Source organism: Hakea prostrata, chromosome 7 (genome assembly GCF_041222555.1).
Source record: "Hakea prostrata isolate BN-2017 chromosome 7, UWA_Hpros_2, whole genome shotgun sequence".
Taxonomy (NCBI): domain Eukaryota; kingdom Viridiplantae; phylum Streptophyta; class Magnoliopsida; order Proteales; family Proteaceae; genus Hakea; species Hakea prostrata.
In genome coordinates this window covers 12,914,246-12,938,897 of record NC_142606.1, presented here as the reverse complement: position 1 = coordinate 12,938,897, position 24,652 = coordinate 12,914,246, and the positions used below count along the sequence as shown (strand labels likewise).

At 37.7% G+C, this 24,652-nt stretch overlaps 3 protein-coding genes across 3 annotated transcripts; 2 read left to right on the top strand and 1 right to left on the bottom strand.

The window, feature by feature from the left end:
- Positions 1–5,872: 5,872 nt before the first annotated feature.
- LOC149009889 (uncharacterized) lies at positions 5,873–12,474 on the top strand. Its single transcript, XM_089163058.1, has 3 exons — positions 5,873–6,625; positions 10,760–10,846; positions 10,986–12,474. Exons 1-3 carry the CDS (start codon positions 6,320–6,322, stop codon positions 12,234–12,236), a joined length of 1,644 nt encoding a protein of 547 aa, XP_089019184.1. The 5' UTR covers positions 5,873–6,319; the 3' UTR covers positions 12,237–12,474.
- A 7,696-nt stretch (positions 12,475–20,170) lies between these two features.
- On the top strand, positions 20,171–22,026 carry LOC149009888 (ammonium transporter 1 member 1-like). Its single transcript, XM_089161720.1, has one exon. The coding sequence runs from the start codon at positions 20,287–20,289 to the stop codon at positions 21,790–21,792; it is 1,506 nt and encodes a 501-aa protein (XP_089017846.1). The 5' UTR covers positions 20,171–20,286; the 3' UTR covers positions 21,793–22,026.
- Positions 22,027–22,122: 96 nt separating this feature from the next.
- On the bottom strand, positions 22,123–24,544 carry LOC149009887 (Pentatricopeptide repeat (PPR) superfamily protein). Its single transcript, XM_089161718.1, has one exon. The coding sequence runs from the start codon at positions 24,052–24,054 to the stop codon at positions 22,429–22,431; it is 1,626 nt and encodes a 541-aa protein (XP_089017844.1). The 5' UTR covers positions 24,055–24,544; the 3' UTR covers positions 22,123–22,428.
- Between the last annotated feature and the right edge of the window lie 108 nt (positions 24,545–24,652).

Below are 24,652 nucleotides of genomic sequence, written 5' to 3'. Positions count from 1 at the left end.
GAGAGCACTCTGTGCGCCCCGACAGGTTTACCACCACAAATTAGGTGAGACCCACCGTAAAAAAATTAAAAAAAAAAAAAAAATTTAAAAATAAAAAAAAAACCCTTCCCATCACCCAACCCCTGAGTCCCCCTATATTTATGGTGGTAAAGCCGTTTGTGCTCTCCAACGGGTAGTTGATCCGGACTCTATATTTTGGACCTTAGGTGCTTAAAGGGTCTTCCAAATATTATTCCAAACCGATGAGTCAACATAGGATTTGCCACTCAAGGAAGAAGAAGAGGGCAAAGCTAACCTCCCTTTTTCTCTCTTGTTCATAATAAAGTGATATGTTGTCTTTACATTGAACACGCCACTTCTAAGCCAAACCCCAAACCTTCCTATCTTCCTTAACTACCTAACTTTGCTTCATCTTTAAAATTGCTTTTACATCTCCTGGATCAAAGAGCTCTCTAATAATCCTCTCTTTCCAAGATCTATCATTTTTATCAATAAGCTCGAGACCCACACAATACCCTCATGATCTCTATTAGTAGACTAAACTTTGAAGTCCGGGCTTGACAAAATCCAAAAATCCTCCCAAACCTTTATAGATCTGTGGCCAAATTATCTCTGTCGTTGCTAGAACTCGAAGAAACTGACGGCTAATTCGAAGGCGATGTTGCATCACAACATCTTGGAGATTTGTCAATAAACGGCACGAATTTCTTAGAAATTACATTCTGGCTAAGACAATATTGAAAACTACCCTTGGATGTGACTGTGAACTAAAACTTCGTATGAAAGGTTTTATTAGGTTTTCATCACTGAAAGGGTTTTGTTTTTTGTCCCTAGGTTGATGATTCTAGACAAGGTTTAAAGTATTGGTATCAAGTATCGGGTCTCTCTAAAGTTTGTTTGTCTGATCTCATCCCGAGGCAGGGGGTGGCAATTCACGCTCATCCGGAGATTGTGGAGCTGGACGTATCGTTCAAGCCAATTCAACCCCTACTTATGTCACTTATTATAAAGAAGTTCAAGTTCGGTTCATCAACATCTCTATACCCGGGAGACGCGAACTGGGGTAAGTGCGCCATAGCCAGGTTTAACACGGTTTCTTTCAATAAGTGCATCGGCGGAACCATGATACCAGTACCACCAAGCCCGTTCGAGTCTTAGATGGCATCTATAATAGTTCAGCCAAGTAGCAATCTGAATAATCAGAGTTCCACGGTCATGTGATTTTAAGAGACGTATTGTCCTGTATCAAATATTGTATCGCTCTAGCCATTGTATTTTAGTGTAATCAATGGAGAGACATATCAAGATATATCGTATCGGTTGGATCAAATATGGATACGTATCGGCTAGTATCGCGTGGTATCTTGGGATACTTTAAACCTTGATTCTAGGTTTAGATAATCACTTGGAAGAAGAAAAAAAATCTTTGATTTTGGTAAGAAATAGGCAATTTTTTTATATTTTTGTAGTTTGTACCATTTAATTTTTTCTAAGTAGTTTCATTTTGAGAACATGATAGTAGTTATTGATTGATGTGTATAGTAAAAGTTCACAGGGCGGAGCTCGGATTGAATGGTTTTTTTATATAATTAATGCCGCCAAACGGGTGTGAATCAAAAACCTCTCCTAGGGAGGTTGGGCTTTTAACCGTTTTACTAATCCATTATTGGCACCAGCCGCCAAGATTGAATGTTGGGGTGCCAAATATACGTGGGTCCCACAATTATAAGTAAATTATAAAAAATATATTAAAATAAAGTAAGGGCTAAAATTGTGGGAGATTTTTTTTTATCTTAAAATTTAAATTGCTATTAGTAGGAATTGAAACTTTATGAGAAAGTTTAAGGATCCAAAAATAAAATTAAATGATTATGATTAGATATGATAAAATTGATGGCTGAAATCCTAAAGGAGATTTAAATTTTCATTAATAGAAAATGAAATTTTAAGAGAAAAATTAAGGATAAAAAAAAATCAATAATTATGATTAGATATGATAAAATAAAAAAAAATGATAAAATCAATGGTTGAATTCTAACAAGATTTAAATTGCTATTAGTAGAATAGAAAATTTAGGAGAAAAAAAGAACAATGGGAAAAAAATAATACTTTATGTAAAGAATACTAAAAGAATAGTGAGAGAGAGTGTGAATACCTGATAATTGTGGAGAAAATTTAGGAAAATTCCAATGTCTGCTAAGTGCTAACTACTCCACTATTTTGTGAGACGTGTGAGAAAAAAAATAGGAATAAAAGAGGAGATTCATGCAAGAATAAATAGGAATGAAAATATATAAGAATATATAGGGAAAAATTATAGATCGTGAGTTAGTTTTTAATTTTTACCAAAAAAAAAAAAGAGTTAGTTTTTAATTATAATTTAACATTTTATTCCTTAAAACTAGGGATTTGATGAAAACCATTAGATAATGTTTAAGATATTTGTACCCATTATCTTTATCTTAATTTTTTATTTTTAATTTTTGGAAGGGCCAAATAATGGTATTTCACATTTAAAATGAGAAAAATAACCAAAAATATAGGTATATTTTAAATTTTCAAAAAATCTAGGGGCTCTTATGCAACCCCATCCAATCCATCTGATCGAAAGCAGAGAAACAACCAACAGTTTTTACTTTTTAGATCTCTATCATCTGTTTCATGCTGCAGATTTCATCTGAATTCACTCAAAATGCTGCTCTCTCGATTGTTATTGAACAAGTAATCGTTGTTCCATTTTATAAGGGCCTGATTGCTATTGAACAAGTAATCGTTGTTCCATTTTATAAGGGTCTGTTTCGTTACATGAGTTTGGAGATTTCAAATATCTATAGATTTCAAATCTATAAATTTCAAATCTATGGGGTTATAATTCATAAATTAACTCTTTGGTTAATTTGAATCTATGGAAAGAAATGTGTGGATTCATTTGTGATTTTTGTGAATGTGTAAATGTTTAGCGCTTTTATAGTAGAGGTGAATATTTCACCCCATACCCATAAATCTACAGATTCATGTTTTTAGTATAAAAAGATGAATCTCTAGATTTCATGAATCCAGAGATTTTCACAACCAAACGGGTATAAATCTCGCATTCATGAATCTAGAGATTTCAAATATCTAGATTTATGTAACCAAACAGGCCCTAAGGTAATAGGAAAGTTGGCATTAGAAAGAAAATAAGATCTATAATACGGGGTAATTTTGGTCCTTGCAAGTTTGAAATTTGACAACTCTTAAAGGTGGTTAACATGTTAGTCTAGTTGAGACACACACGCAAAATATTTCACTAAGGGGACCCCACGTTAGTTTATGATCTATTAAGGGGACCCACATGTAAAAAGTCTTAAAAAAATTTATATGTGAGATCCCACATGGGCCCTACATCAAGGAGGTGATCCAAACTCTGGAGCCCATACATTTTCCATTGGTCTTGTACCCCATGTATTCCTACCTCTATAGCTACAATGCCCCCATATGGAAACATAGAGGACAAATGTATGGATAAGTGACTATAAATAGCAGTATGTGAACAACTAATTTATCTATCCAGACACTAGAGGGTACTTATAAGTTGAAAGCCTATGATGCCTTGCTCAACTTTTTTCAGGTAGAGTTAGTGGTGTGACCAACATGAAATGAACCCCTAGACCGGAACGAACCGTCCAACTCAAACCAAGGACTCCAAACTTGATGCGAATGAGGCTCACTGAGAAGTCTCAAGTGATGACACTTCTCGAAGCAAGTGTCAGTGGAGAGGGTAGGAACTGCAGGGTTCGATGACACCCAGTTGTCGCCTTAAGACTTTTCAGCCAAAATGGTGCTGGATGGAGATTTAGTGCATCCTTTCCCAAATGTCAAACCTCAGCATTAAATGCACTGAGTCCCATTAAATACCTAGGGACAGGCTAGAAGTTTCTCATTCGCTCCAAGGCTGCCTTGAGTACTATGAACTTCCATTATGTTCCCCCAATTGAGGAACAATGTCACATCAAGATCAATCTCACGCTGATTCCTTGATTTACTTGGGGGTCACCAGCTGTCCTAAGGACAATGCTTACCAACTAGTAGTGTCAACACATCCCGAAGCCATCTCAACCGTCCATTCAAATCATCCCAATCAAATGACTGAATTGATCCTATCATCGTCGTAGGTAAGGGTTCGCTGCATAAATAGAGAACTACCATACAGGTAAAAGAGAGCTCTCCAGCCATTACTCTTCAATATTAGTTCTTGAGGAACATTCTCTTCTTCATTCTGCTTGATCCTTCTTGAGCATTTACTTCTCAAAGAGAAACCTTTAGTTTTCCTACAATGACTAACTTAATCATTGGAGGTGGCTTCCCGTCTAGAGGCGGCCACACTCTCACCTTTATTTTAGTCTCAGGAGAACCAAAACTGGATTGAGAGTGAACAACTCTAATAGTTGGAATGATTCTTAGAGGCTATTCAGGAAGTGTTATAGCTGATGTTTCTCATTGGTGGTCTTTCTTTTCTCGATTCATGAAGGAAGCATTTGCTATTAAACAAGGCTTATTGTTGGCAATTGCAGAAGGGATTGATAAACTTCAAGTTGAGAGTGATAGGATAGCCATACTCTGGTTCGGATTGTCTCTAAATAATTCCAGTTCACTTGAAAATTTACAGTTTAATTGAGGATATTCAATGTCTTTCTTCTTCTTTTGGATCATGTAAATTTTCTTACATTACAAGGGTGCGTGATGCTATTGCACACTCCTTGGCCCAAAAGCTAGTTACTTCTACGTGGAAGATTAATGGCTAACCACTCCATGGTCGTTTATTGAATTGTTATTCATTCCATGTTTGAGGAGTAATCTGTAATTTCTTCATAGACCTGGTTGGTTGAACCTATTGAGCTCACCAACGCCTTATTGTGTGAACCGGTGTATATGAGTTTCTTTTGGCTCATTTTTTTTTGCAATGGCTTTGGGAATTTCTCTTTCTGGTCTTGGGTGTTAGGGTTCTTGTCTTCTCTATTTGTATCCGTTTCAGAGGTGTTTCAGGCTGTAATCTTGCAGCCAAGTGTCATTTTAGGTACTCTGATGTTATCATTCGTTGCACACTTGTATTTTCTCTTCTTTTTTTTTTTTGTAAGATTTAGGGTTTCCATTAGTGCATTCGGGGTTGAACCTGAACTCCAGAGACTCAGTTCCATTTGAGATCAAACTTTGCCAAAAAAATTTCTTCTTTTTGTGTGGATTGCATGATCTTTGCATTAGGGTTTAGAATTCACCGTTATCAATCCAACACTACGATCGTAAATGCACTTGCTCTCATGTCAATTTTAAAGATCACATGATTAGGTAACCCTTATTTTCCCTTTCTATGGTTCTTTGTAATATCACCAAAATACCATGCACCTCTCATCTGAATTTACTTTATGGTTTGCATCATCTTTATTCTCCACCTGGGAGGCTGGACTCCACAAGGATAGAATTTTTTAAAATTTTCGGTAAAGGCATGAGATTTTTTTCTGAGGCTGGTGGCATGTGATAATGTCTACCTTTCATTTTCAATAATATGAATGGGAAAATTTTGATAAATGTTATTTGATGATCATTTATCAAAGGTCCTGGAATCTCATTGGACAAAGTTTCTGATCTCATATCGAACACGCATCACGATAAGAACCTAAAGCTACTATAAAGGTTAAGTTTTCGTGGGCCTCCTTAGTGAGGATTCGACCATAATTGGAAAGAATCCACCAAGAGCCCAGGCCCAGCCCAACCAACATCAGCGCATTCATAAAGCTTGGCAGGCATTCCCAGCTCCCAGCTTCCCAGTCTCAGAGACGAGCCAGGCAGGGCCGTTCCATTTGTTTTGTTTTGTTTTCTTTTGTTTCTTCCATTTTTCTCCTTAAAATTGATTGAGGATTTTTAAAGGATTGGTAAAGGCGAGGCGCCGCAAGGCAGCAATCTGTTGTTAAGATTCTTTTGACTCCTGTATTTCTTGTTCTTAGCTGTGTTTGCTTGAGCCTTGAACCTCCCTTCCCTGAAATGCAACCTCTTTGGGAGGTTCTGGACTTCATTCACCTGGTATCATTATATCCTTTGCAAGTATCAGTTTCAGGGTCAGTACCTGTGTCATCTGAATCAAATCAAAGCCCTCATATTGATGTTGAGAACAGATTTGCTGTCAGAAAGCACAAGAAGCCCAAAAACAAGTGGCTTTTTGGAAAAAATATTCAATCTCTGTAATCTCATATTGTTTACTGGAAAAGGGTTGATCTCGAACCCTAAACGGTGCCAATGAAAGCAAACCTAGTGTTTCGCCGACGTTTTCTTCCGTAAAGTTATTATGGATCCTAATCCTGAAATTCTAGAAATTAGCTCTGACGACGGCGGCACTTGGAACGAAGGCAGTGACGATAATCTCGATTGGATTTCCGAATTGCTTGGCGATGAAACAGGAGATTCTGACGATGTGGTGTTTGTAGGCGAGAACGAGATTTCCAAGTCTTCGGAAAGATCGAAACCGGTCTACGAGGATGATTTGGACGATGATTGCACTATTTTGGAGAGCGACCCTAATAACTCAGTCGCTGCTGTAAATGACTCGGCGGATGGATCGGATGATTTGCTTATTGTTGGTGAGAAGGGACAGGTATGGCGTTAGTTTCTTTATTTTAGTTGGTCGCCGCGTACTTCAATTCAGTTTGTAACCTGATTTAGACCTCTTCGAAAATTTGATGTCTTAAGCTGTTGTCTTGTGACTCTTGTTCACTGTCTTTTAAATGGGTTTTTCCTATCAAATCTAGTTTCAGGTGCAGTGGAAAAATGCTTCTTCTTTTTTTCTTCTATTTTTTGTTTCCCCTTCTTGTGTTGCGCGTGGAATGGGGGTGGAAGAGGAAATGAAAAGAGGAAAGTTTCATTGCTCTTATTTTTTTAATTCGATACTTATGCTAAATAGCGTTTATCATACTAAAATGATAATTTTAAGCCAGGTGTTTTGGATTAACATTCTCTTCTTGCCCCTTCATTTCATTATTCTTTAGTAACGTCGGAGGAAAACATTATCTTTTGGATCATCTTAAGTTGGGTAGATAAGCATGCGACCTTAAATCCTGAGGTTTCAGTTATTTGTAACTCATGGTTGCTTCATTCTTGCGTTGCAGTGTATTTTATCTCACCAATGTAGGGACGGAACAAGTCAATTCTTTGCGATGGGAAAAGAGAAAGACTTGCAGCTTTATGCATCTCTCTCTTTTGCTAACTGTGGCTTTTAATATATCTGGTGTTAATTTTCCAAAAGCGCCTTTTAATGGAGGCAGTCATTCAATTAGTAGATTAGGCAACTCCTATACTGGTAAAGCAGCTTGCACCAGCATAGTCATAGAAGCTACTATTGCATAGGGAATTACGATGCTTCAATAATTCCCCTCCCCTTACTTGCAGTTCTTTTGCTTTCAGACTTTTCTTTATTTTAAATTGCAAGGGATTTTGACTTCTGGTATCTGTTACTCTTGTTCATTTGTCACGCAGCCTGGATTCTCCTATTTTAGAGACGTTTGACAGTTCGTATGACTTATTTAGTGTAAAAATGGTTTCAATTTGATTCACATTTTCTTTTTTGGGTATGAGAGTTTTTCTAGAGTAGGTTTGGTGTAGACTCCAGACTTGGTGAGGTATTCATGTTTCATGTTGTCAATTGGATCTTCCAGAAAGGGGCTTTGGTGGCTTCCTTCTTGAGTTAGTGTGTTGTGATGAGGTTCATAACATTGTCACCCTTTCCTGATGTTGCCCACATTAATTTCCTTCTGTTTTGAAGAAGGAAAGAAAGAAAAGAAGAAGAAGAAGAGGAAGAAGAAATAACATTGAGGTTCTGATGTAAGTGATTATTGCAGTAATTCTTCAAACAGAACAGTGTTAGAATTAGCTTCTTGAGGAGACTTGACCGTTAATATGCTCAAGAGGTTCAATAGATTCTTAATGACAATTCTATGATCAAGCAGCATGATTGTGCCTCTGTCTGGCCCTGGTACTTGATAGAGAGGTATAATTGCTTACAAGCAGTTATCATTCTCCCATGAAGTTGACTGAGGAGATATCTTCTCATGTTAAAGTGGTGTTTCTAGTCAATCCTACTTATAGGAAATAACACACTTATTCATCTGTACCAGATTAGGAAATTGAACCTGTTTATATGATGGTTCTGTCTGCATGTATGTCTGGATGCTGATATTTCCCACAGCTCCCTCTCCATTGATGAAAATGATCAGACATGGACAGACATGAATGTCTCTCTCAAGAAAGGTTTCTCTCACTACTTTTCAAAATCTGAAAAATGACGATCTAAGTCCCAGCATCCAGTGAACCCTATTTAGTTGGAAAGATGCTAAGAAGTTGTTATTGTTGTGAGGCTCTTGCCTGCCCCATGTTTTGTTGAATAATATTTGCATCCTTGTCTTATGATTCTATGATGATCCAGAGTAATTTTCTCTTATTGTTTAGTCTAGACTTTACGGTGTGATTAGTTGGTTGACTGGTGTTGATTTCAGAGTCATATCATCCTTCCTATCTTGTCAACTTCTGGTTTTAATTTTCAGTTTTCTGGTCAGTTCTTTTATACATTTGCTGTTTTGGTTTAATGTTTTAACATTACATTTGTCGGTAAGCAATTGTTTTCTGTTAGTTTGCTGATCAATATTTGTATTAAATCATTTTTGTATTCGTACCATTGACTCTGCATAGTACAGAGTTGAATTCTATTATAGCTGAGTTATCTGAGTTATCTTGCTCCCACTTGGATTCTTAAGTATCTCTTGATTTACACAGAAGAAGTGCTGAAACTTGAGTAAACTATTCCTCTATTCTGGAACACTCTTTGGCCAGCTGCTGGACATAAGTTTTCTCCCATTCTGATCGAGCAACTATCTTTTGGTTTTCCTTAACTGAGTAGGAATTAACCAGAACTCAGAATCTGACCATCTGATCAACCCAATCCAGTTTTTGGCAGGGTCTGCGGAGGTCAAATGTTTGCAGGCTATCTGATCATCTGTGAATTTCTATCTTGTTGTTCTATATGAAAACGGTAGTCAACCAGAATCTGAGTCTTTTCAAATTTTGTTTTTCTTTGGGTTCTTCTAATTCTTTCCTCTCTAAATATTGATTTCTATCTGTATACTGTTGAAATTAATTGTCATTGTGGTTCTTGCTTCTAAGTTGCATTGAGAGCCTTGGTCTGCATTACTTTGGGGCCTGAGCTTGGAGCTCTAGAAAGTTTTGGAAGAATCTTTTGCGTGTTACTTGCTTCTCTGAGCACAAGTATGTATTTCATTAAAAGCCACCATATCAAACACCACTTGTAGCAGGGAGCTGTAGCCTAGAGTTTTCTTCAGAACTGCAGCTTTTCTCTTGTCAATTGATGATTTAAGACTAGTGCTTGTTCTTTGGAACTTGAGAAAGTTAGAGAAATACTATTTTGCTCCTTCATCCAATTTAAATAATTTTCACAACAATGATACTTTATGGTGGGTTTGGCATCAAGGAGCCAATGACTCCAATGCAACTGAGCTTGAAAATTTGAAACTAGTATTTTCACCTCTCCTAGAAACTGAATCTGATTATGTCTGTCATTTCATGGCAATGCTAAAAACGCAGCCTCCAGATGTCTTAGTCATGTTTCAGATGTCACAGCTACCGGATACCCATACTTCATAACCTGTATAATTTTGTATGGCCACATTCACATCCTTAGAAGTTCTAATTCCAAGGGTGACTTCTTTGGGTGCTTTTCTTGCTTACTCACTTCAGCTTTTAATCCATCTTATTTTCTTGTAATCATGTACTTCTATTGATTTTTTGTTAATTAAATAATTAACTATACTGACATGCATTTGGAAACATTTAATATTTTCTTCTTCACCGGGAATTCAAGTTCTGGGCCTTCTGGCTTTGAAGAATACATTCTCCATCAAAAATTTTGTTCTTTGTGATGTTGGTGGCTAGCTATTCTAGCACCATAGTTATGAAGGTGTCACCTAGGACTCTAGGCTCTTTCTTAGGTCCTAGGTGACAAGCGCTGTTGACACGTCACATTTATGTTTATGCTTTTTTTTTTTTGAGGATGACCATGCTTATATTTTATCCTATGCTTTGTTTCTTTGGTTTCTCATATTTAGGCCATGAGTACCATAATTATATTGAAGGTCATGCTTGACGCATTGGTCAAGTGCTTACTTGCTGAATGCTTTTCTTCATGGGTTCAAGTCCAGTAAACAGTTTGGTAGGGCTGTGTAAAATATGAGCCTCTCTAGACTCTGCTAAACGTGGGAGCCATGTGTACTGGGTATGGCCCCTTTTTTTAAAAAAAAAGAAGAAGAAGAAAAATACTGGCATAATTGTATAATGATTTGCATTGATATGAGTTATGTGTTGCATATCAACATTATTATGTAAAATTATCATTGCTATGTTATAGGTATTCATCAATGCATCCGATGGGCACTGTCACCTTAGCACCCCATCGACACCTTGGTTCAAACCGTTGCCTGAAAACCATGTGTAGCACAGTTATGGAATATATTGAGAGTTGCAACATAGTTAGCATCACCTTTACTGTTTTAAGCATTTTTATGTGAGCAGTCATATCCCTCTTTTACCTTAAATAAAGGGTTTGGCCTTGTTATGACTTCTAAAATTGTTGCAGCTATTACTATTTGAATGGTCATGTAATCTCTCTTGTCTAGTTGTGTCAACCTACATCTCAAATTATTCTTTTGGTTTTTTCTTTTTGCAGCAAGCATGCAGAGACTACCCTCACTCACGACACCTGTGTGCTAAATTCCCCTTCAGTTCGACTCCGCATGTGAAGTGCTGCGACCTGGTATGATCTTTCACTCATTAAGACAACAAGGCTACCTTTACTCTACACCTTACTGGTGTTTCATTGCTTGAGTCATACTGTGGCTCTCAAAAATGATATTGCTTCCTGTTTCTGATTTTTTATACCCTTAGAAATGCAGTGCTACTGTTACGTCTGTGATTTGCATGCACCATGCAAGTACTGGGGAACTGGTATTCTTAGTGGCGACCATTGTCATTCCACCGATAAAGAGGACAAATGGAAGATTCAGAGGAAATATTTTAAGCAAGGTGTACTAGTACCAACTCCAGGCCAGAAGCTTCCCAGTAATGCTCTTCCAATGATGCCACCCTTGCCTAACCAAAGTCTTCTATTCAATCCATTGCAAGAACCCAGCAGTGATTCTGTGACACATTCAGTCTGCATACCTCCTCTCCGTCCTTGCTCCTCGGCAACTAGTTTTGGTCTGCCTAGTATAATTGGCCACAGAAGTAATCAGCAACCAGTACTGCCTCTTAACAGAAGATGCCACCAGAGTTTAAACAGATCATTGCTGACGCATGGTACAAAAAACCCCATTAGAAGAGAGAAAAATGAGGCTGTTGGTGCTTTGGGACCTCAATTGACTACACAGCGGTTTAAAAGGGCAGGGTCTATGCCATTCTCAATGAACCAACACAGATATGGTTCATCTAATAGCAGAAATCCTTACAAATCACATTCACCGAGGAACCATGATCCATTGATAATGCCAAATGAGGTGATCAACATGAGTTGGCAGGACATTCTTGCTGGGAGTGATCCGACTGGTTCATGTGAAAATTCATCACAGCCAAATACCGTGAGCAGCTTCTCAGATTTTCAGTCATATCCTACTTCTCAACCCCATGTATATAGTCAGCCCATTCCTCAGTCAGCTGGGGCCCAAAATGTGTACCAACATGAGAATTCAACTCCGGTTGCAGAAAATCCTGGTCAGTCAGCTGGGGACCAAAATGTGTACCAACATGAGAATTCAACTCCAGTTGCGGAGAATCACGGTGCATCAGACTTCAACTCAGATTGGATGGATGGTTCAACCCAGGTTGCTCAATGTCCCACTGCAGACGCTTCCCAAATTGGAGGTCTACCACCAACACCTGACCTGCTGCCCGTCCAAAGTATGTACCAGAATGAAAGTCTACCTTCTAATGCTGCGGATCCCCAGTATACTGATATCCGAAATCCAGCTGCATCAGAATTCCATTTGGATGGTTGGATTGGTTCTCCTGGCTATGACCCTGATCCAAGGATCACAAAAGAGTCTGTCACATCCGAGCTGGATTTTGTGCCTCTCCAGCCTACCCCTGTAGAGCCAGGCATGCTTTATTACGATATTGGAAGCCCTTGGAGTCCTCTTCCACATGTCTAGCAAACTCACCGGCTATTCTGTTACTAGCTTGGGAATCAGGTGAGCAGCCAACCTTGGTTGTTTTGGATGCCGAGGGGACAGGTTTACCCATATCATGTTGACAATTTAGTTTGTAGTTTGTAGTTTGTATAGGATATGGTGGCCTTAGCAGTAATGGTTACCTAGTGTTTTTTAAAATCCAAGATCTTATCATGTCATACTCGACTTGGCAAGAGAATAGATGTTAAAAGTTCTGTTATATGAACATTAGAGTTTAAGCTTGAACACTGATGCATGCTCTCTCCTGAGGCTTTCAGTACCTGCAGCTAGATTCAGGCAGCTCGTCCTACCGAGACCGCTTGTGATGTTATGAAAAGGCTATCTTAGAATCTTTTTCCAATTTTTTTCTTCTTTCCTTTTCAGTTCCAAGGGACTGGACTGCAACAGAGTTGCAGACACCTTGGCCACTAATTACTTTCTATAATCAAGAAAATAAAAGAAAATCTGAATAACACAAAAATAATGATGTCGTAGTGATTGTCCAAGGGCCTGTTTGGTTACATGAATCTAGAAATTTGAAATATCTGGATTCATGAATGCGAGATTTATACGCGATTGGTTGTAAAAATCTCTAGATTCATGAAATCTAGAGATTTATATTTTTACACTAAAAATGTGAATTTATAGATTTATGGGTATGGGGTGAAATCCAAAGATTTCATCCCTACTATAAAACACTAAGCATTTGTGCATACACAAAAATCACAGGTGAATCCACAGATTTCATTGCACATATTCGGTTAGCCAAACGGTTAATTTTATAAATTATGATTCCATAGATTTGAAATCTTTAGATATTTGAAATCTCCAGACTTGTAACCAAACAAGCCCTAATGTTGTTCTATGAGTTGGCCATGTTCACTGTTATCAATATCGTTCATATTGGGCGATACGTATCGATCTTGTACCTTAGTGGTGATTTCATTTTTTTTTTGGGTAAATAGCACTTCATTCAAAGAACTAAATAAGGTACAAACATAACAGCAAAAGTACACAAGGTTCAAAATTGAACCAAAGAGCTGACAAGGACTAAACTGTTATATTGATTGCATAGTACAGATGAAGGGTTATAAAACAATGTTAAATCTATAATAGTAGTGTTGATATTATTATAACTAATTTGGGTAAGTATCATTTATCTCACCTCTTAGTTACTTTTTCTTAGTTGGATAATATCACTTACTTTCCATTTTACTAGACAAATGTGTCAAATGCATCAATTTCTTTAATATTTTTAGTGAAATTCAAATTTTACCATAACATGGTTTTCTAAAAACTCAAACTACCTTTGATTAAAAACATGTTTTAGTTTAAATCCTAAATTACCCTCTATTAAAACCCAATACCCAAGTCACCTTCAGTTACATCTATGATTAAAATCCCAAAATAGCCCAATATTATTTAACTTAAACTTCTTTATTTTTGAAAAAAAATCTTGACTCCTCATTTTCTTCATCCTTCATTCTTCAAGAAACGGAATCTTTGATATTGGTAGTTTGAGAGGCAAAACAGCTTGATTAGAACAAATATACTGTTCTACCCCTTGTAAAATAATTTAGCAATGGTCACCCTTGCACAATTTTCTTGTTTGTCAAATAGATCAAATGCACAACAGAACAACAACCATTGCAACTCCAAATCATCTGTTCAGCCATGGCACAATTGTGGGGGTGGCCCGCCGCCCAATAAAAAAATATATTATTTTTTTTCCAGGGAAAAAAAAAGGAAAGGGGGGGGGTTTGTTGGATTTAAAATGCCCTTGGGGAAGGGAAGGGGGGCCCCCCCCCCCCCTTTCTAATGCAAAAGTAAAAACACCTCCCCATCCGAATTAATGTTCCAAGTTGCAAATAACAAGATGGATTGGAATTTGGAGCAGATGAGTTGAACACACTTGGTTTGTAATTATTTACTACGACAGATTGGAAGGAAGATTAAAATGGGTTAAATGGGAGACTATAAAAAAATAGCTAAGTCAATGAGTTAGTTTTGGGAATATGGAAAAAAATTCTTCTCTCTACTGTGGTGCATTTTTTTTCACCAAATGATTAGCTGAGATTAAAATTTAATTTTAAATTTTAAAAATTCTTAATAGTCTTGTATTTACTTTGTTTTCTCATCCAATCATTTGTTATATATGTGCACAGCAGCAGATGATGTTTTTCCATGGGAAGATAACATTAACGAAAGAATTTCCACTAAGTGAATCTTGATAGGTAAAGAGAAAGAGATAGTGAAGAAAGACAAGAGTGAGGAATTTGGAGAATTTCGAAGGTGAGATATTTTCTCTTTGCTAGAAATTAATTCTGGTTGGTGCGAGAGATGGATGAGAGTTACAGTGACAGATTTAACTTAGATGAGATGAAAAAGAAAGAAAAAAATCAAATCTTATTAGGAAAGTCAACTTCGTTTTACACATGTTGTAGGTACTTACAAACCAGGATTCAATCCTTTCTTGATGGTTCTAAAGAAAGCTAGATGAACACAATGCAGTCGTAAGCTATCAGGTTCTAACCTCTCTTAGCGTACTTCAGTTATCTTAATTTAATCCGTAATGAAACAAAGATCTGATAATATTTCTTTTTCATTCATGCTTACAAATTACTTGCCAACAAAATAGTTGCAGACAAAGACACGCTTGAGGAAGAACAAAGGTTGGAGTTGTTGTTTATTTATTTTTATTTAAAAAACAGTGTTTAAATTAATTTATATAGGGGTATTTTGGGATTTTAAAATTTTAATAATAAAATTAATTGAAGGTGATTTGGGTTTCAATTGAGAGTAATTTAAGATTTAAATTAAAACATGTTTTTAGTCGGGGAGTTTTAGAAAACTATTTAATGGTGAAAGTTGAATTTAATTGAAATGTTAATTTCGGAAGGGTTTTTTGATACATTTGTTACGTAAGAGTGGGGATAAGCGATATTCTTCAATTAAGAAGAGAGGTAAGTGATATTTACCCTACTAATTTTGAAAAATATTTTTTTTACAAATTGTATGCTTTAGTGCGACTTAAATTTTGGGTTGCACTCTTAAATGCTCTTCTACCTCGTCGAAAACTGCTCATTGCCGTCACCGAAACCCATCCCAACCCCTTCCCAGGACCATTAGCCCATGTTGGAATTCACTGGAAATTATCTCAAACCCGCTGCTCCTTATACACATGCCATTAGGAAAGATCCCTCCAATGATTTACAGATTTCATTCCAAAGATTTAAGCTGACTAAACAGTTAATTTTATGAATCGTGACTATATAGATTTGAAATGTTTAGATTTTAGATGGAATATTCAGAGTGTGCCATTTGTAATTTTGAGAGCGTATAATCTATAATTTAGGGTATTGAAGTGTACAGCTCAGAAGGGTTCAACTTCAATGATGTGCATTAAATGCTGGCCACGATCTTTTGCATTTTTTTTTCTTACAAGTATGGTTATATGGGTGATCTAGATTTCTCCCTTCACCATCCATTCCATTCTTACCATATGCAGTTCAGTGCTGTGCATTAGTTGCGAAGTACTGAAGCTCCACCAGAGTTTAAACCCCCCGTGCAACTTGTGAAAAAACCCTTTTGAAAAATGCATTGGGAGTAATGGTAATACATCAGCAGCTGCTTCGTCTGGTCTGGTTTTTGTCATTATTTTGAATTTCTTCAGGTTCTGATGAAGTTTTCATCCACTTGGCTTATGCTGTTGGCGTCAATTCCATTCAGCTTTTATTGCTTTTGGACATTTCATATCTCATGCACTTCTGGCTTTAGCTATGCTGTCGTTACCCAGATGAGAAAAATGGGATCTGTTTGGCCGCCTCATTACGTACTTTTGTTGACATCCGTTGGAGGAATCTGAATTAATTTTTGTTGCTCAACAACTTTGCCTACCCAAATTTAGATTGACAAAACTAAAATCAATATTTCCTATGTATTCACAACAAGTTGGCTTATATATAATTGAAAATCTTTTTAGGTAGAAGTATTTAATAATCAGCTGACTTCAAAACGTTGCCTCATGGATTCTCAACGGACATTTTGGCTAGACTCGGTTCTTCAAGTATCTAGTTCATGTACTTGTTTTTAGTTGATACTTCCTTCTCTTAGGGTTATTATTTATTTTATTAATTGTTTGATAGTTGAATATTGTGATATCAATCAATTACTTCGGATCCGATCGAGCCTCCTCTCTCGGTATCAAACATGGTCCGCTAGATGTTAGATGCGGCCAACAACATTACGGGTCAACCGCCATCCGTGGGTCGGCATGATTTAAAAGTCTTTTTTTGGTTGCAAAAAAAGGAGACTTTATATTAATATGAAATAAATATTAAATTAAAAGACAAGGTAATGTCTCCTAGGATTAGGTTCTAAAGATGACCTTCTATATCAATGATGATTGCTATAGGGCGATGTCGCTCTTGGGGGTCCCTACTAACATATTGAGCCCCATCCGAGAGCTGGGTAGAAACTTCGATTGGATACCATATGTTTGGTGTCTCAAGAATTCTAGAACCGGTCTTCAAATTTATATTTTTGTTTATAGTTGATATTTCTGAATACAAATCAACTGAATTGATCATAACGATTCTTGAATAATCAAACATCGTTTCAACTTGCACTTGCCCAACAACATTACGGGTCAACTGCCATCCTTGTCAACATGATTCAAATTTTGATGAATTATTGTTGTCATCAGTATTCTCTCCCCTCCAATGAAACATTAGAATTTTCTTCTGTTCCAAAAAAACATCAAAACTTCTTCTGTGGATTTTTCAATCCAGCTAATTCTAGATTCCTTTGCATGTCCTTTTTTTCTTTTCATAAAATGATTCATTAACATGTCAACTCCTTAATCTTAACCAAATGTTGATTACACAAGAATGACAACTATTTGTGTTATAAAAATAATAAGTTGTGATTTGAATAAGTAAAATTTGTCTTAACTAAATTAAAGTTTTCAACCAATAAAAAACAACTCAAATAAGGTTTTGCTATACGGCAAGTAAAGCATTTTATAATTAATAGACTATAAGCAAGTGACTATGATAACAATGACATAAAGTGACTGAGATGCATATAAATACACAATGAGTTACATAATTGAGTTTGATTTAGCAGTTGTCTTTATTTTTGTTCTGTTTTATTTTAATTTTACCAAACTAAACTTGAGACTCATCATCTTGTTAGGAGAGTTTCAAAATTTGTTCCATTCTTATCTTTGGTGAATTTCTCCTAGCTCATCATTTCTCGTTGTTCTTTACTTTTGTTGAAAATGATCTATTAGATAGTGATGCCCAAAATCCATTTAACTTTCAAATCTCTTGGAGTTGGACTGCAACACAGAGTTAGATGTGGGCCGATCGTATGGTTGGGCAGCCACCTTTGAAGGTTAAATTAGAAAGTTGAACACCACAGAGCTTTGACTAGATGCAAAGTTTAGATTGAATGTGATAATGGAGGAAAACGATTCTGATACCTCAATTGTGCATGAACCTATGATTTATATAGGGTTTATCTTTCCTTCCCGACCGTTGGATTCATCCGTATCTTCCCTTGGTAGCCATTAGATCCTAGGGTTTTTACCCCACTTTTCGATGATAAGGACAATTACCTTAATCAACACGATCGCCCACCTCATGTCAATCGTAGTTACCCACATCTTTCGGGATCACGTTTATTTCTACAACCCCAACATTCATTCTCCCCTACATAACTATTTGGTATATACTCTAGACCGACCCCGACTGGATTTCTAGACCTGATCATGGTTGAGCCATCCGAAACTAGAGTTCATGATCCAAACATGGTTGAACCCGATTCGATATTATTTTATCCTCATCAGATAGTAAATCATATTGAATCTTCCATTCAAGATCAGTAACCTAAAGAAAAAGTAAAATAACCTAAGCATATTGTATATTTTATTTGTTTCCAGAAAGGAGCATAAAATTAATATGTACTTCGAAGACCTATAGGCTTTTCTTTAACCCAAAGAATATTTCTATATGGATTTAGTAGTTGATGCTCATAATTTATAGATAAAAGAAGAAGAAGAAGAAGGCCTTTGGAAGTTCAAAGGAACACTTTGAAAACTTCAATGTGGAAATTGTTAATTAGGTGTATGTGTTATACTTTAGGAATGGGCATAATGTCAATTAGATTATGTAAGCCGATAGTGTCTCCTACCCACTTACAGAGTTGTTTATATAAAAAACTAGGTCATCTGTTCAGAAATATTAAGTTAACAACCTTGCTATCGTCACCATTATGCTAATCTTGGTTATGGATAAGTAATTCAGATTTTTATAAAATTAGATAGCAAATTGGATTACAACCATGTTGGGTCATTGGTCAACTCTGCACCATAAAAGGGTATTCTGTTTAAAACCAACAATGTACTTCGTGAGATCATAAATCTGGTTTCGTTTATTTATTCTTGATAAGCACAGGTTTTTTGGTTTTAGTGAGTATAAAAATAGGTTAAGATAATAATTAACAACCATTTGTTTTTAATTTGACCTTTTAATATAAGATTTGTTTTTTTTTACCAAATGAGATAAATACTAGATTCATTATTGTAAACAGTGAAATGATGAGGAAAAAAACACCTCGGGCCCCGGTTGAGCCGTCCGACCACGCGGCCCCGTCGGTCGAAGTCGGTGAATCAGGCATCGTTGCCGCGTTTCCCTCATGTTTGGTGGCTCAATGCAAGGTTCCTAGCTTGGTTTGGTCCCTCTCTTGTCTTGGTGTTGGGTTTTCCGGCCGCCGCGACTATTCCTCGTTGTCTCTTGCTCCTCCTCATTGTTTGTCTTCTTTCCTTGGCCTTTTTTTTTGGGTTGTTGGTGGCCCTTTTGTTTACTGTTGTTCTTGGTTGTCTTGTGCCCCTTGGTTCCCTTGTAGAACATTATTAGATTCACATCCTCTTCAATTTACAACTTAGCAATTCTCTACAATTAACCATTAGAATTGTGATATGTGACAATTAATTATTCAACGATTACAAATATGATTCATATTAGAAACTATCTTTAGTAAATTCCTAAAATTTCTCCTAAATTCTAAATTATTCTTCTCTTTTCTTCACCTCAGAGTAATCTACTGTGATTCTATTTTTCACACTTAAAGCAAGCAAGATCATTCACACTGGCTAAATAAAAGAAAAAGAATGAAAGAGATTGAAAATGTTAATATAATAATATAATAGCTGAGTTGAAGAAAGAAAAGGAAAGAGATTGTGGAAAGAGAGTGTGCATGAAAATATTTTCTCAAGAGGTGAAGAAAGAGAAGAAAAAAAAACAATCGTAGAAGAAAATGGGTTTTTTTTTTCAAATATAAATTTTACTAATTAATTACTAATTAATTAGTACCAAAATTATTTTGAGATTACCGAGGCTGGTTAGTCTTCATTCTTCAATGCTCTCAGCCACAAGCTGCCAAAACCAAGATAAGTCAACGATCAGGAGAGAAGAGAAAGTGATTATCAGTCAGGAGTTCGACTTTAGTGCTGCACATTAACTGTCCTGTGAAACAGTCGAGATCGAATCCGGATCATCAGGGAAATTCCTGCGGGGGAGCACTATGTGCTCCTCCATGGCTTCCTAACCACAAAAATCAGTGAGTCCCACTGGTAGAGAATTTTTTTTCCTTTTCAAAAAGTGTTTTTCACCGGATTCGTCGAGATCGACTATCATTTATCAAAAGTGTGTTTTCACACTTTAAACACACTTTTGATAAATGAATGATCGAGATCAAAATCTTGATCCAATCAATTTTCTATCACTCAAACCGCTTTAACTTTAATACTGCCATTGATTGAAATCGAAATCTTGATTGAAATTTTTATCTCGACTATTAAAAACACCGCAATTTAATCTGGCCCTGACACTTGTAGTCTCGCTATATAAGATTGCAACCCCCAGGATCCCAGGGTACGGAAGGTAAAGAGAAATCGGAAGATTCAGATCTTCTCTCTCACTGTATCTTCTCTGAGTCCTCTCTGTGATTCTGTTCACATAACCTGAAGATGGCGGCAGACCTAACCTGCTCGGTCACCGAGCTTTCCCAATTCTTCGCCGGAGTAACAAACTCAACTGCCGCAGCTGACTACATCTGCAACCTATTCAGTGAAACCCAGAACAAATTTACAGATGCAACTTATGCCATTGACAACACTTACCTTCTCTTCTCCTCCTACCTAGTCTTCGCCATGCAACTCGGCTTCGCTATGCTTTGTGCAGGTTCCGTCCGTGCCAAGAACACCATGAACATTATGCTCACTAATGTCCTCGATGCTGCTGCTGGTGGTCTCTTCTACTATCTCTTTGGTTATGCTTTCGCTTTCGGTGAACCCTCCAATGGTTTCATCGGTCGTCACTTCTTTGGCATGAATTCGTTCCCCAAGGAAGGGAGTGACTACAGCAACTTCATGTATCAATGGGCCTTCGCCATTGCTGCTGCAGGGATTACCAGTGGTTCAATTGCTGAACGAACCCAATTCGTTGCTTACCTCATCTACTCCTCCTTCTTGACCGGCTTCGTCTACCCTGTCGTCTCCCACTGGTTCTGGTCTTCCAGTGGTTGGGGAAGTGCTTTCAACGCCGGTAACCTCTTGTTCGGTTCTGGAGTCATCGATTTCGCCGGCTCCGGCGTCGTTCATTTGGTCGGAGGAGTTGCTGGTCTATGGGGAGCACTCATCGAAGGACCACGTATTGGACGGTTCGACCACACCGGTCGATCCGTTGCTTTGCGTGGTCACAGTGCTTCTTTGGTCGTTTTGGGTACTTTCATGCTTTGGTTCGGTTGGTACGGGTTCAACCCCGGATCGTTTCTGCAAATCCTAAAACCTTACAACACCGGAAGCTATTACGGTCAATGGAGTGCCGTGGGAAGAACAGCTGTTACGACTACCTTGGCAGGCTGTACAGCTGCGCTTACTACTTTGTTCGGAAAAAGATTACTTTCTGGTCACTGGAATGTATTGGATGTCTGTAATGGACTTTTGGGTGGTTTTGCAGCGATCACCGCCGGTTGTTCTGTGGTGGAACCATGGGCAGCGATCATCTGTGGATTTGTGGCTGCTTGGGTTTTGATTGGTTTGAATAAACTTGCAGAGAAGTTCAAGTATGATGATCCACTTGAAGCTGCTCAGCTTCATGGAGGGTGTGGTGCTTGGGGAATTATATTTACGGCTCTGTTTGCAAGGAAAACTTATGTGTATGAGGTATATGCAGAAGGGAGGCCTTATGGGTTATTCATGGGTGGTGGTGGGAAGCTCTTGGCTGCTCATATTATTCAGATTCTGGTGATCGTTGGGTGGGTTTCTGCTACAATGGGTCCTCTGTTTTATGCACTCCATCGAATGAAGCTGTTGAGGATTTCTTCAGAGGATGAGATGGCCGGAATGGATCTGACCCGGCATGGTGGCTTCGCTTATGTGTACCACGATGAAGATGACGATGTATCTACAAAGCATGGGATAAAGATGACAAAGGTCGGGCCAACCAACAACAGGTCGTCTCCAGATGTATGATTTTCATGGCATTTAGGTTTTTTAGTTTTTCAGTTTGGTCAATTCTCACTTTGTTTTTGATGAGGGTATGCTGGAAATACTGTAAGATGAATGGATTTGGGTGAGTTCTCATAAATTATCTGGTTTCAAGAGAAAGCCAAAATCTTTACTAAGGTTTGGGGTTGTTTTTGTGTGTGGGGGGAGGGTAACTTCCCATATTTTTTTCTTTTCATGTGAGATGGTTGATCCTTGAAGTGATGCAGTTCGTCCTCCCTCTCTTCTTCTGAGTTAAGCTGTATGTACGAGATATGCAGTGAAGTCTTTTCTAGTTCATAGAGAATCAACAACTAGAGCTGGTCCGAATTCATTAGAAAGACTTACTTCAAAATTATCTCTGTATGGAATCAATTTAAAGCATATCCCAACTCAATTAACTGTCAGAGGGAAATAACTGAAGCAAACCAATTGATAAACTTGGCTCTTGTCAATTAACTTCCTCTCAGATCTTCACAATTCTTCAAGGTAATAAAAAACTTGCACACACAACAGAGGGAAAAGGAAAATTTCCACTATTATAGGAGTTGATCATGTGGAAGTCAGAACAAATACTTTGGCTGGGAAACCTAGTGATGGTGAGAACTATCCCTGTAATCCAAACTAATACAAATTAGCCAAGCTTTCCAAAATCGTATATATTTCCTCTGTTCCAGGATGCATCTTATCAGCAGAGTAAAACTGATGAACTTGGTTGTCAATCTCAATCCAGCTGCATCCTGGTGTTTTTGTTACTCCCTTTTGTTGCAACATCTTCCTCACCTTCCTCATCTCTTCCCAGTTCCCTGACTCACCATAAATGTTGGACATTGTTACAGAACCTTCATTATGTGGATCAGTGTTGAGCAGTCTTTGAATTGCAAATTCAGCCAAATCCATACGACCATGGATCTTACAACCATTGAGCAAAGAACCCCAGACCACTTCATCAGGTTCAATATTCATCCTTCTGATAACTTCCATGGCTTCTTCGAAGCGACCGGCTCGACCAAGAAGATCAATCACGCATCCATAATGCTCAATTTGAGGCTCAATTCCATAATCATGGGTCATTGAAATGAAATAATTACAACCTCGCTCCACCAATCCACCATGAGTACAAGCATTCAACAAACCAACAAAGGAGATACTGTCTGGAACAGCTCCACATTCAATCATCTCCTCAAACACAGCGACTGCACTTTCACTTTGCCCGTGGAGTGCAAGGGAATTGATCATTGAATTCCAAGAAGTCAAGCTTTTATCTGATGTCTCATCAAAAACTCTTCTTGCTTCCGTTAAGCTCCCACATTTTCCATACATATCCACAAGACCATTTGAGACAAACGAATTAGGGCCAAGGCCGTTCCTATAGATGTATCCATGGATCCATTTACCTAGCTGAAGCATGCCCAAATGACCACAAGCCGACAGTGCGCATACAACAGTAACCTGATTTGGCCTCTCGTCCCAACCTGCAAGAACTACCATTCTTCTTAAGAGCGAGATGGCCTCCGAAAACAGACCATTCTGAGTGCACCCAGCTATGATAGCATTCCAAGATGGAACATCTCTCTCAGGCATATCTTCAAAAAGCAAGATGGCGTGTTCCATCTGTCCAACCCGTGCATACCCTGAAATCATAGCCGTCCATGACACTACGTTTTTGTCACGCATTTCATCGAACAACAGCCGCGCCGTCGTAAGGTCTGAGCTCAACCTTGAATAAGAATCAAGCAGAGAAGTTTGCACAATCGGGTATTCACCAAAACCCAATCGCAAAATCTGGGAATGTATTGATTTAGTCCCAAATGTTTCAGAGATCTCCGAAGCAGATTTCAAGACCTGGGGATAGATGAAATGATTAGGCGTAGAACGACCACGACGGATCATAGTCCGGTAGAGAAGCAGGGCCGACCTGTGATCAGGCTTGGTCACGTAGGCCGTAATCATGGCTGTATAAAGGTAGACATTAGGAGAATGGAGGTGATCGAAGATGAAACGAGCATAGTCGATGTCGGCAATTGTAAGAGCGCAGAAGCGAACGAGTTTGAAAGCATAGAAGGGAGTCTGGCCATGGCCAAGGCATACAAGGAAGGCCTGGAGCTGCTTGAGATGATTGAGTTGGTTGCACTTGTCCAACACATGAAGCACATAGTTGTTCAAGTTTCTCCCGCTGGAAACTTGAGGACTTGCAGACTGCATCGTCCGTTGGTTTTCTGTTGCCGCTAAGAATTTCCATTTCAGCATTTAACAGAAAATAATCAACATAAACTGTTTGAAGGTTCGGCGGGAAACGGCCAGTGGCAACGGTTGTTTATCCACATCAAGACTCGAGACTTCAATTTCAAGAGCCACTATTACTTTTTAATCCTTCACTCACTCCCAAAAGAGGCAAAAATAAAAAAGAAGTTGGGAAATGCTTCGTTCAAAAATTTACCAAAAAAATTTGTTGATATTTTCAAATGTATTATTTGATTTCTGTTCACATTTATGTATTTAAAAAAAGAAAAACTATACCGTATGATTTTAGATTTTTGATACAAACATCTAATGTTGTGCCTTTTGAAGGTTTAGTTGATGGGAGAAGAAAATCATATGATATGTCCTTTGTAGTGGATGAAACTAATGGAAAGCCATTCTTCTAACCATTATTTATCACAGCCACAAATGTGTTAAGAGCATGTTTGATTACTTGAGTCTGAGGATTTCAAAATTTTAGAGATTTCAAATCTATGGAGTCATGGTTCATAAAATTAATTGTTTGATTAACCTGAATCTATAGGATGAAATCTAGATTTATCCTAAAAAATATTTATGAAATTATGATTTAAATGTTTAATACTTT